This window comes from Sinocyclocheilus rhinocerous, unplaced genomic scaffold (assembly GCF_001515625.1).
Source record: "Sinocyclocheilus rhinocerous isolate Xijiao unplaced genomic scaffold, SAMN03320098_v1.1 scaffold227, whole genome shotgun sequence".
In the NCBI taxonomy this organism is placed as follows: Eukaryota; Metazoa; Chordata; class Actinopteri; order Cypriniformes; family Cyprinidae; genus Sinocyclocheilus; species Sinocyclocheilus rhinocerous.
In genome coordinates, this window is record NW_015633170.1 from 151910 (window position 1) to 165683 (window position 13774).

The following is a 13774-nucleotide window of genomic DNA, read 5'->3' on the forward strand; positions in this document are numbered from 1 at the left end:
ATGGGGACAGATATGGAGAAATGTAAAATTCCATCACTTGCTCACCAATGGATCCTCTGCAGTGAATGGGTGCTGTCAGAATGAGAGTCTAGATAGCTGATAAAAATATCACAATACTCCACAAGTAAAAGACATAACTGTAGCCCTTCAATTAATACTACATGACACAAAGTTTTCTTTTACGTATTATTGTTACAGTATGTTTTTTATCATGCAGCTGTTTGGACTCTCATTCTGACGGCACCCATTCACTGCAGAGGATCCATTGGTGAGCAAGTGATGGAATGCTACATTTCTCCAAATCTGTTCTGATGAAGAAACAAACTTATTTACGTCTTAAATGGCCTGAGGGTGAGTGCATTTTCAGAAAAATCTCATTTTGGGGTAAACTATTCCTTCAGCACAATGCACACTGTTAGACAGAATAAATCAGTAGCATAGCTGCTCCTCATCAACAGATGCCATAAAAGAGCAGATAGTACTCAAAGAAAGTAAGTGAATAAGATTTATGACCATCCACTACTACAGCACTGACCTCTTGAGCCTGATGCTTAACAATGGCATCCAGGAGTTAATTGCTATTCTCTCATTCTCTTTTTTTGTTCCTCTAATTACCACGAGCACATAAATGATGAGGTGCATCTGCGTGTGTGTGGTAAGGGGTCTGATGGATCTGTCTGAACACAGCCTGCGTCTCTGTGCAGTCATGATTAGCTGGTAAATGCATCATACATCACAGACTCAGCTAGAAGCAGCAGTGACTGGAGCTGAAGAACATTTGCCATACTGTACTATTGCAATGCTCTATATCTATCTATCTATCTATCTATCTATCTATCTATCTATTTATCTACCTACCTACCTACCTACCTATCTATCTATCTATCTATCTATCTATCTACACACACACACACATATTGAAAAATGTGGGTTTTTGTTAAAAAAATCAATACTTTTATTGAGCAAAGGATATGAATGATTTAAAAGCACTAAAAATCTTATCTTCAATTTGTCCTATATTTTTAACAATGTAAATTAAAATGGTTAAAATGAACCTTTTGTTCAATTGGGTGTGTCGCCGACTTGAAGGGGCAGACAGAAGGTGCATGTTTATTGAACTCGAATAACACAGCAGAGAAGAATATAGCTTGAAACTGACTGGAAAACTACCAAAACAGAACACGAAACAGTTTAAAGGAACTGATTTTTTATACATCTGTATTTTTAGTTAAAACTTGAGGGGATGGCCTCTTTCCCAGAATTCCTGAATGACTCGTCTATCCACGATGGCCGTGGTTCAAAGGTGCCCCTGCCTTGGGCAGGATTCATCACGCTGTCCCTCCTCATGGCCGTGTTCTCCATCACAGCTGTCGTGTTGAACGCTACAGTGATAGTCGTCACCCTCCGGCACAAACAGCTGCGGCAACCACTGAATTTTGCCCTGGTCAACCTTGCCGTGGCCGACCTGGGCATCACATTAACAGGAAGTGTGCCATCTGTGGTGACCAATGCCTTGGGCTACTACATTATGGGACGGGTCGGATGTGTATTGGAGGGATTTTGCGTTGCTTTATTTGGTAAGTCTGTTCTGGTTTCATTCCAACACAAAATAATGATTTTAGACTGTATTTAGACAGATAGCACACGTTACGTCTGCAAGAAGTCTGTTAAAGATCACTGGATCTGGAAAGCATCTGCTGTGTACAAACATCTGACAGACGTCGGTTAGATGTTAGTTTTACATACATTCTAAACCGTTAACATCTTAAAGACATCTAATAGATGTTTATTTGACATCTGATAGGAGACGTCCTATAGAGGTATTGCAGATGAGCAACACTCTAAAAAAATACAGATGTAAATGCAGACGTCAAATAGAGGTCTCCATGATGTACATGTGCTATCAGGGTATTATTTAGAACTGTAAATTACATTTAAAAGTACAGTAACTGTGGTGGGACCAGACAGTGTAATACATTTCAAAGGCATCTGTTCAAAAAACATGGAAATATCATACATTTTTTTGTACTGTGTAGCTACTGTTGTACAACAAACCTGTTGGTTCACAAGCTGCTCCTACAGGCGATCCTAAAAAAGAGCTTCTTCGTATAGGCTGACAAATGAGACATTTGTAGGGTTTTGAAATTCAGTTCATCCAGCGCTCTTTTCGTTTTCTGCATTCTAAAATAGTGTTTTACTGCATAAACCGCTCCAAACAAATCAGTGCGTAGGAACTGTCCGAATGGTTCAGACTGAATAGCGAGTCGATTCGACGTTTAGCAAACCCGTTTGACCGACTGACACCTAGTAACGCAAGTAAAGCAACATTCGTCGGCAATTCGCCTCACTTTTTCGCATCGCGCTCAGTGTGAAACGGCCTTAATTCATTCGCGAATCGTGTTCTGCTTATTGGAAACTGCCATTTATAAGTGAAAGCGTCCGGTACACAAAACCTGCTTATCACTGAAAGTAAGAAGCCTATAGGCCTACCTTAAAAAAGTTTGATAGCCGCCTGACTTTGATGGAATTCCTTCAAAGTTTCATTAGATGAGTCAAACAGCAACGTTCCCTCGTGATAATAATGTATGATTCATTAAGACATTCGGTTCCTTTCTTTCTTTCTCGTATTTGTTCGTGAATCGGACTGCACTGCACTTTATTTTTTATTCACTAAAAAGACTGCATGTGTTCTATTTGTGCTACCCTGTCAGATCTTGCAACCTCCCATTAAAACAGTAGGTAGTACAATTCGACAACGAAAAATGCTACCTGTCAAATTATGGTTTATTAATGTCTACACCTGCCCCAACCCTAAACCTACCCTTACAGTAATGCAAATACAGTAATTATGTGTTATTCACAGTTGTGGATATAGGGATACAGGTACGGCCAGAAACCAACAATAAATAATTTTTTCTACTTACTAGATTGTGTTTTATTAATGTCTACACCTGCCCCAACCCTAAACCTACCCCTTACAGTAATGCAAATACAGTAATTGTTGTTCAGCGTGCGAAAAAGGATGAAATATTGGTGTGCGCATGCGCAGTATGCCCTGGTAATCTGATGGGTATAGGATAAAATGTCAGGACACCTTGGCTCAAACAAGTTACCTGTTGTTGAATCAATCAATCTCTATTAGTTTCCCAGAAAATATTGCCTAAAAACTAGCTGTTTCTCCAGCAAACATGTTTTATATATTGTACAAGGCAATAATCTTACTGTGTCATTATTGTGTATGACTGGGAATAAACATCATTCATTTAATCAACTTAAAATACGAATTGAGTGAACTCTCACTTAACTGTGAATTCTTCTGTTTCCTCTGTTGACTGCACAGGTATAACAGTGCTGTGCACAGTTGCCCTGATTGCTGTGGAGCGGCTGTTTGTAGTGTGCAAGCCTCTGGGCACCATCACATTCCAGACCAAGCATGCCGCAGGAGGGCTGTTGTTATCCTGGCTCTGGTCTCTGGTCTGGAATAGCCCGCCTCTCTTTGGCTGGGGGAGCTACCAGCTGGAGGGAGCCGGCACATCCTGCGGACCCGACTGGCAGAGTCGAGATCTCAAGAATGTGTCTTACATCATCTGTTACTTCTTACTCTGTTTCGCTGTGCCATCCTTCATCATTGTGGTGTCATATTCATGGCTGCTCTACACGCTAAGACAAGTAGGACAGTTGTCCCGGTTTACTTATGTTTTTGAAGTTATCTTATGAGCTGGTGAAATTTAGTTGCAGTGCAGTTAAGTACCTGTACTTTGCCAGAGTATTTTTATCTTGTAAAATGTTTACTTTTACTTGATTACATGATATAAAAACGTCCCTCGTGAAATGCAAAAGGGATGTCCAATTTGAACTTGAAATGTTACAGGAAAAGTTAATTAGAAAAATTAAAAGTTGCTGACAATTTCAGACTCTCAGGCCATCCAAGATATAAATGAGTTTGTTTCATCAGAACAGATTTGGGGAAATGTAGCATTAGTTAGTTACATCACTTGCTCACCATTGTATCCTCTGCAGTGAATGGGTGCCGTCAGAATGAGAGTCCAAACAGCTGTTAAAAACATCACAAAGTACTCCACAGGACTCCAGTCCAATCAATTAATGTCTTGTGACGTGGAAGGCTGAATGTTTGTAAGACACAATACATCAAGATGTTTTCAAATTTTGCTTCTGGCTAAAACACGAGTCCTTCATCCATAATATTGATTTTTATCAGCTGTTTGGACTCTCATTCTGACTTCACCCATTCATTGCAGAGGATCCATTAGTGAATAAGTGATGCAATGCTAAATTTCTCCAAATTTGTTCTGACAAAGAAACATTTTTGGATGAACCATTCCTTTAAGGCAGTGGTTCTCAAACCTCTCCATGAAGTACCCCCAGCCCTGCACATTTTGTATGTCTCCCTCATCTATCACACCTGATTCAACTCATCAGCTCATTAGTGGAGACTGCAAGACCTGAAGTGGGTGTGTCAGATATAGAGAGACATACAAAATGTGCAGTGCTGGGGGTACTTCATGGAGAGGTTTGAGAACCACTGCTTTAAGGGATTTTGCTTCATGTGACATCTGTGACATCTATACTATTTCTTGACACATATTTACACCAATTTTGGTTTTCCTCATTTTTTAAAAATACAATATGGTATAGTTTGCACACTTAAATTATTAGTAGCTTTTTTAGTACATTGAAGTTGAAGGTTTTGATAGTGTATAGCAAATTTTGGTAAGATTATTTATTTGCAGATCAATACATATACAATGTAGTGGTGGATGGTATAAATAAACAACATGGTTCATCGATTACATAAATTAAGTACTTTTGTATACTTTACTAAAGTAAATTTGAAAATGAGTACTTTACTGTAGTAGTATTTTATTAGGGTGTCTGTACGTTTTATCAAAGTACTTGATTTGTGTACTTAGTCCACCACTGGTTGTTTGAAAGAATATTTTCATTGACAGGTTGCTAAGGTAGGTGGATGTGTGGCTGTGAGGGCAGAGTCTAAGGTGGCGTGGATGGTGGTGATGATAGTGTTGGCGTTCCTCGTGAGCTGGCTGCCATATGCCGCTCTGGCTCTAACGGTCGTCTTCAACCCTGATGTTCAGTTGGCTGTGCTGGTGAAGGTGGTGCCCATATACATGGCCAAAAGCAGCACTGTTTACAACCCACTGATCTACATATACATGAACAAACAGGTGAGTGAAACAAGCAGATAAATCTTGTGGATCGTTATAATTTGCATAGTTTATCACAATAAAGACATTCACACCAAACCTGAATTTACAGCACAAAACATGAACAAGATTTTATATCTCACCATGTCCGTTTGGTATCTAATGTAGGGTAAATGAATATAATGTAGTAAAGATGGGTTTTTTTCTAGTTCCTGAAGTATGCAATACCACTTCTGATGTGTGGAAGGGATCCCTGGCCTTCAGAGGACGATGTATCTGATGTTCAGACCGCCGTGTCACCACTGAACAACAAAATCAGCCCAGAGTGACTTACTGCACGTTTCACTACAGTCATGTTATAGCATGATGAACGTGCTTTTCTGTTAAAAGTGAGATGGTTTTGATGAATGCAATTTTCTTTGCTGTGTGTGTTTCCTATTGAAGTTGAGATGGGACATATAGTGTGGCCTTTTTAAGGCCAACAGCCTTTCATTCACATCACATCTGTGTTTCACTGCTTGCTAAAGCTGTTCAGAACTAGCTGGTTTTGGGAGAGGGACATTCTCATTCTAGACAGCATTTGAATGGAAAAAATATGTACAGTATCTCACAGAAGTGAGTACACCCCTCACATTTTTGTAAATATTTTATTATATCTTTTCATGTGACAACACTGAAGAAATGACACTTTGCTACAGTATTTTTTTGTCGTGTTCTCACAAGGAAAAACAGTGTATTTTATGCTCGTGTCAAATTTTAGATTGTATACTAGCTTATACTGTACTATGTGTATACTGCAGATACAGACTTTTATTCAGCAACAGTGTATTAAACTGATCAAAAGTGACAGTAAAGACACCAAATTAGAATGATTTCTGAAGGCTCATACTAGAGAAATACCTGCTAAAAATTATTTGCATCAAAATAATTTACAATATATTTAAACATAAAACAGTTATTTTAAATTGTAATAATATTTCACAATATTACAGTTTTTACTGTATTTTTCATGAAATTAATGCAGTTTTGGTGAGCATGGAGACTTCTAAAAAAACATTCAAAAATCTCGATTCTAAAACTCTTAAATGCTACATCATCTACTCCCAGAGCCCCAGAAGAATCTTGCAATATAATCAGATTAATTTTCCACATTTCTTTCCAATTAAAGACACCTTGACCCATAGATCTACTGAGGAACTCATTTTTTTAGCATTGACGTCTGTCCGTAGCTGTACTCAAGTGTTTTTGTAATGTAATAAATTGCAGTTCCATGTTCTTGTACAAATAAGTGACACAGTCATTCGTTTATTCATTAAGTTTATTCTGTATTAATCATTAGAAAATAAAATTTCAATATTGATTAAAATCAAGTCCAGGCCAAAATATATAGGAAGATTACAAAAAATGTATCAATACAAAACCTAGAGGGATATTATAAGTTATCTGCTACGAAGAGAAAACCTTTTCTTCTTTTTCTTAAGATAAAGACTTTCAAATGGAGAACATCACCAAGCATCTTTCCGTTACTTCTGTACATATGTTACACTATAATCTTATGTTTCCTTACAGCATTAATAAGAAAAAGTATATAACAGTAGTAGCAACAACTCTAGATGAAACTGTGATAATCAACAGATGTGGCTCTGAAAATTGTATAATACTTTTTTCCATTTTCTTTTGTTTGTTAACATATCAATGTTAACAATACAGAGGAGTGCACCTTTTTTCCCCTCCCTTCTGTTTGACCCACTCCAGCACTGAAAGGTGAAATGTAAATGACAAATATAGATTTCACTAAACCTTACGCACAGTCACAGAAAATAGTACAAAATTCGCCCACCTTGATACACAAAATATGAATAGAAAACAAATTGCACGTTACAGTAATTTGTGCAAAGACGAACAGCAATGCGCTAATATTAAAATCCCATTGGTATATTAAGAAATCAATTTTTTTTCTTTCTTTTCAGGAGTCCCAGACACGAGGTAAAAGATAAATCTTTAGTTTAACAAGTTTTTTCTTTGTTTATTAAAAATAATGCATATTTTATTGTCCTTACCAGTAATTGCTACGAATAGTACAATGTGCCAAGAATGTGCATTGGTTCGTTTACAAGATACAGTATAATTGACATGAAGACCAGAACACAACGTCATGTTTTTGTTTTGTTTTTTTCCGCACGGATCATTTCAGAGAGCCCTTTCAGATGTGCACACGCAGTGTTTCATGACAGTATTCGGTTGACTGAAAAGCACAGTACTCTTCCAAAACACAAGAGATCAAGAACACTCAAGAACAAGAATTTAAACAAACCCCACATTTCCCTTTATCAAACTGTACTGAACAGTGCTTTACACTTCAAAGCAGTGGCCTTTGCAAACTTTTTTTTGCCCATAATGCATTAATTCAGCATTAATTTGCCTGTTAGAAATGACAAAAGGTAAATTGCATTGATGTATCCTAAGTTGAGGTCTAAAGACAGATTTACAACACCTTAAAGGCAAAAACGCTCACAAAAAGGACGCTTCAAATGCTGATATGTTTCCCCTGCATTAAAAGAGGTATTTCCAGAAGCCAGAGCTTAAGTGAGAGGTGGGAAGAAAGAAAGAAACAAAGAAAGAGTACAATAAAACAAATAATGGGGAAAGTATTGCTTAACCAGTTTCTTGTCCTGCTTAAAGGAACAGTACACCCAAAAAAGAAATTCTGTCATTCACCCCCCTTTAACTTTACAAATTCAAATTCCTAACTTTCCAATTCAAACTCTTCAATGCCACATAAAAGCCAGAGCAAAGTAAGCCTGCTCTGACCCACCTCAGCCCTTAGTATCATAGTACAGTTGTATTTGTATCTGTAAATGCATTTATTTCACCTCTAAGCTGCATTAAACACCTAAATGCCACTTCAGAAGCGCTTCTGTGCCACCTTTGCAGTGTAAATTTGGCATATGATTACATTTCCATTACATCAATGCATCTGGCAGATGCTTTAATTCAAAGCGACTTACATTGCATTTTTAAGGTGTGCATTTTATATTTTATTTCCTCTACTGTTTTAAATAGAGGAACGCTATACAATAACTTTTGAGCAGGAAAATTCTTCCAAAATTCTCTATGTATAGAGTGCATTAGTGGCCACCCACTTTTTCAGTAGCATTGTTTGTGGAAGTATTTTTTTCCATTAATTTTTTTCTGTAGAAATTCCTTTGAGGGCTTCATTTAAGCATTATAAGCCATGAATCAAACCAACCAGCTACAAGGTGAATCACATTACAACCTTTTATTTAAAGAAAAAGTATTTGAAAATCAGACAAAAAGATTTGAAAACTTAAATGAGGGAAAGAACTACAATCCCATAAAGCACTGCAAATGACAGTCAAACATCAAAAAATTTAAAACGATGGAGAAATATAAAACTAAGTTGTGGATCATATGTGTAGAAACAGGATTTTTAAGTTTCGGTTTATTGCAAAATAATGCATATATATGAATATTTCTTGGGAGATGTGACTCTATAATTGGTTGAATTTTCCGTATAGAATCAAGGGTAACGTAGTTTTTCAGCACAAAATTCAGCTGTTAAAACAAAATTTTAAATAATATGAATGGATGGCTTCAACAAAACATTAACAAACAGTTATCATTAAAAATCAATTTCCCTTATGGAGAAAATGAATTGAGTTTTTAACTTCCAAAACGCAACTTTTTCCACTCGATTTGACAGTGAGTGAATAAAGACAGAATTTCCGTTTTTGCCTGAACTGTTCCGTTAAGGATTCATGATGCGAACATGCACTTCAAGCAACCCAAAACTCCCCCGTCATCACATTTTTCATCGTAATCAACATCATTATAAAACTAAAGGAAGATTTCAGTATTCAAAGCACACCTAAATACATTAGTGGTAGAAATAATTTGCTAATCCGAAACCCTTGCTGTAGTGCGCTATTCCTAGATCAGCTATTCCTAGATCAGCCAGTGGCAGCAGGCTTTTCCAAGTGGCAGCATGTTCCTGGTGAGGGTCGTACAGTTTAATTGCAGACTAATTAAGCAGCATTGTTAATGCACAAAGCATTTATCATTGCACCTTCCTGTGCACCTCCCCGGCACAAAATATGCAACGAAACACGAACCCTTAAAACGGGAAGTCCTATTCGACAGACTCGTTCAATCGACACAAACAAAAGCACGATTAAGACACGATTCTGTAAGCCCTACTAAAGTCCTCATAAAGGGGGTCGACGCTCGTGCCCCATACTGCATGCCGTAGATTTTAAAGGAACACTATGTCGGTTACGCTTATGAAACGGACACTGAGAAAACAACTTGCATATCTTGTGCGGGTGTGTCACAGACATAACCTCATAGAAAATTGGCTTTTTTGTTCTATACTTTTCACAAACGAATAAGAATGCATATGAGCAAAGAATAAAGGCAAAGAATTTAATAATAAAGTACAGTACCTATTAAAATAACACCAAATTTCGTCTTTTTTGTAATGCAATAACATCAATTAGGATTAATATTGCTGATTTTCTTTTTTGTACAGTACATAATTACAAAATATAATGTCTCTTTACAAAGTTTTCTTATGCTTTATATATTACAAGTCATTTACAGCATATTATGAAATATCAAACAGGCTATCCTAAATTTAAAAAATAACCTGTCTGCTAGTGCATTCAACACAAATGCTGAAATCCTCTCCAAATCCACAAACCTGCATGATATCCTTATTGTAAACCAGTGCTGTAGAATTAGCGCTTGTTCTCTAAAATATGCACTTGACCTTAAACGGTACTAAAATAGTCGTATGGAGCGAGTCGAAACTAAAGCCTTTGTTGAGGGATATGCCGTACTTAGCTTGCATTGAGCTTGCAACGTGCTTGATATGCAAAACCCTTAATAAAGTGACTGAGGTAATGACATTCGTTTTGATTGTCATCACCGTGGAAACAGCCTGCCCCCCCACCCCCACCCCCTCACTGCTCATTGGTCCATTTCCTGCAGTGACGGTACAAGCAGCCAATTAAAGTTCACCTTCAGAGTTTGAATTAGCTCCTCCCCGGCGCCGTGACTGCCAAGTTCCTGCGCGAACAGGAAGTGAGCGAGCGGCACCGATGCGTCCGTTCTTGTGGTGCCTTTCTGCTCTGCTGTGAAGGCACTTCTTTAGGTAGTAAGCCAGTAAATCTACTTTAGATTTGTTTGTTTCACTGATCAGTTTCTGAGGAACAGCAGCAGCCGCTAACCAGGTGCTATAAAGTGGTAATGCATATCATTTCGTCTGCCAGGTCCTCCTCGTACTGCGGTCTGGGTTCGAGTTCTGGTTCCTCGTCGCTGTAGCTAGCCGAGACATCCTGCATCTCGTAGTCTCTGGGGCCCATTATGGGAAAGACGTTGACGCCGTTGACTCCCGGCGTAATGCCGCCGTTCAGGAGATGGCTGGCGGCGCTCTCCATTTCGTCAATGGTCATCTCACACGCGTCCGCGATCTCGTGCTTCGTGGCGGCCACGAACTTCGGATCCTTGGCGTAGCGACCCAGTCCTTCTGATATCAAGACCTGCTCAAAGAGGAGGAGGAGAAAATTATTTTTTGTTTTGTGAGCATAGATTCTGTCTTCACTGACACACAGTATGACATACTGTCACTGTCTGAAGAAAACATTTGGTCCCTAAACTAGAAACTATTCAAAAGAGGGAATGGAAACACAGTGTCTTACATACTTCTGCCCTGGTTAGCATGAAACCACAAGGCGTTTGAATAGAAATGTTCAAATTAAAAATTTAAAGCCCAAATTGATATGATACAAAGTTATGCAAAGTTGTGACTACTGCAGTAATTTTAATGCACTTTTTAATTTGGCCTTTATATAATAGTGTCTCTGACTTAAAACTGTTTACAATATTATAGTGAAACATGCCTGTTGTAATATTTAAAACATTACAATGATTTTGCAAATAAATAAATAAGCTTTTTATTATTATTATTATTATTATTATTCATTTAATGTTGGTAAATATACATAAAAATATACATAATTATTTGTGTTTATTTTCTCATTGCTTTTTTTCCATTACATTTTAAATCTACTTGGCTACAATGGCTGTTTGGTTAAAATAATGGTTTAAATAAATAGCTTTTTATTACTATATATTTTTATATTGGTAAATATACATCAAAATATGCATCTTTGTATTCATTTTATATTTTTTTCATTCTAATTTGAATCTACATGGATACAATGGCTGTAAATGTAAATATACATATACATTTTTATACATATTTTTTTGTTTGTTGTATTTATTTATTTACAATTTAAATTTAATTGGTTACAATGACAGTTTCTCTTAATTAAATTAAGTAAATAAATAAATAAATAGATCTTATTACTATATATTTTTTATTGGTAAATATAAAAATATACATACATTTTTCTCTGTGTTTATTTTATATTATTTTTTGCATTCAATTTGAAACTATGTGGCCACAGTAGATGTTGGTTGAAATTATGTTTTTTTCTGATTTAAAATAAATAATAAATAAGTAAATTTATTAGTAATTTAAATAGGTAATTTACTTACTTTAATAAATATATTAGTGCTGTCAATCGATTAAAAAAAAGTAACAAATTAATCGCACATTTTTTCTGAAATTAATCGCAATTAATCCCACCTAACATTGAAATTTTTAAAGATGCAATAATGTTACATTCAATCTTCAAATTAATGTACAAACAATATAAAGACAGCATATTTTTTATATTTGTTTAAAGGGGTCATATGATGCGATTTCAATTTTTCCTTTCTCTTTGGAGTGTTACAAGCTCTTGGTGCATAAAGAAGATCTGTAAAGTTGCAAAGACTAAAGTCTCAAATCCAAAGAGATATTCTTTATAAAAGTTAAGAGTCAGCCACGCCTACCTAAAACGGATCGTTCTAACATGCCCCCACATATCTACTTAGCAGCATCATATGACCCCTTTAATGGCATCTTTTTTTATGATCGAAGGCCAGTATCACTGATACCAATACTACTGATGTCTCTATAAAATAGTTTTTTCCCCCTAATATTTAACCGTTGACAACAGCCATTCAACATTAAAGTGTAATTGACAGATATCAATTTTAACATTTATTAGGCTTTAAAAAAAATAACTTCTAATTTAAGTGAACTTAAAACAATCTTCACATAAACCTATTATAATAAATGTCATATTTACCTGTGCCCTTCAGCAGAAATATGCAGAAATTGAAATTGAAGTTATCAAATACTAAATTCTAAATTAAATATAGATGAATCCTTTCTTTTCTTGTCAAGAGAAAAAGTGACAGAAGCAGCAGTTGTGAGTGGGGTGGCCAACCCTAGCTCCGCCCCGCGTTAATGGCATTAAATACTTTTAACGTGTTAAACTGAAAAAATTAATCGCCTGCGTTAACGCGATAATTTTGACAGCACTAAAATATACATAAACAAATATTTTCCTTGTGTTTGTTTGTTTATGTATTTATTTAGCATTCCAATTTGTATCTACTTAGCTCTGTTTAAATTAATTTTAAATAAATAAACTTTGAAAGCGTTTCATAGCAAACACATAAATACTCAGACATCTCCTGAAAGTCATCAAGACCTAAAAAAAAAAGCTAAAAAAAGACTGATTTTCATAATGTTTGTCAGCCTACATCTCATAAATGGCAAAAGAGGTCTGAGACTCACCGCTTCGACCAGGCTGGTAGCGCTGCCTCTCTTCTGGTGGTACTGGTTTCTGTACTCGGGTGGCACCTGCAGGTGAACGGGCGAGTAGTTCCTCTGGTACTCAGGGTCGTCTGTATACCACGAGCTCTTCCTGATGGATGAGTGGCTGCTGTGGGCGCTGTCCCTCAGAGGACGGTCCACGCGGATAAGCGGCGTGTAGTACGGCGTTCGGTCTTGACTTGCAGGAGTGGGAGGAGGTGAAGCCCATGATCTGGTAGAACGAGTAGGTGAAAGCCTGTGAGCCCTGCTGGAGTCTAGACCCGCTACCGCCATCACCTGGACCAACAAGTACAGTGGCCAATAGAAATGTATTGTTTTAATATACAGTGCAATATAAATACAGAAAAATGCTGTACATAATACTATGCTGGCATGTAGGGTTGTAATAAAATTGAATAACATTTCATTAGTTGATACCAAAATCAATTTCTTGCATGCTAATTTATACTCTTCTTTATTTATGAAGTAAAAAGTATTATCTGTAAATATTAAAACTAAAAAAATAAAATTAAAACACTGTCATGAAAAGTTTTTCTAAATGAAGTAAACATGGATTAAAGAAACTATTCAAGACAAACAGTCATATCAATAAAGTAATAAAGAACCAGCTTTAAACATAAAAGACATAAATACGTCAATGTATTGTAAAAGAATATGTGTTTGTATGTGTGTGTGTGTGTATATATATATATATATATATATAATATTTTAAATGTACGTTTTTTTTATATACAGACCTTTATTGTTGTCAATTGTGCTTTAAATGGCTTCTGTATCTATATATTATATATAATAATAATTCTATATTTATTAGTTACTATCATTTTAATGATTATTA

The 13774-nt window shown here is 36.3% G+C and overlaps 2 protein-coding genes across 4 annotated transcripts in view; one reads left to right on the plus strand and one right to left on the minus strand.

The window, feature by feature from the left end:
• LOC107743248 (parapinopsin-like) overlaps positions 1-5674 on the plus strand; it is a 9770-nt gene extending 4096 nt beyond the window's left edge. The window contains exons 2-4 of the mRNA XM_016556390.1: positions 3341-3669; positions 4971-5204; positions 5393-5674. Of these exons, the coding sequence (XP_016411876.1) occupies positions 3341-3669; positions 4971-5204; positions 5393-5512 (683 nt within the window). The 3' untranslated portion in view covers positions 5513-5674. The remainder of the gene's footprint in view (positions 1-3340; positions 3670-4970; positions 5205-5392) is intronic.
• Positions 5675-8877: 3203 nt separating this feature from the next.
• cacna1da (calcium channel, voltage-dependent, L type, alpha 1D subunit, a) overlaps positions 8878-13774 on the minus strand; it is a 134511-nt gene continuing 129614 nt past the window's right edge. For all 3 annotated transcript variants that reach the window (XM_016556394.1, XM_016556393.1, XM_016556391.1), the window contains 2 exons: positions 12898-13212; positions 8878-10744 (listed from right to left, as the gene is read on the minus strand). In XM_016556394.1, the coding sequence (XP_016411880.1) occupies positions 10439-10744; positions 12898-13212 (621 nt within the window). In that variant the 3' untranslated portion in view covers positions 8878-10438. The remainder of the gene's footprint in view (positions 10745-12897; positions 13213-13774) is intronic.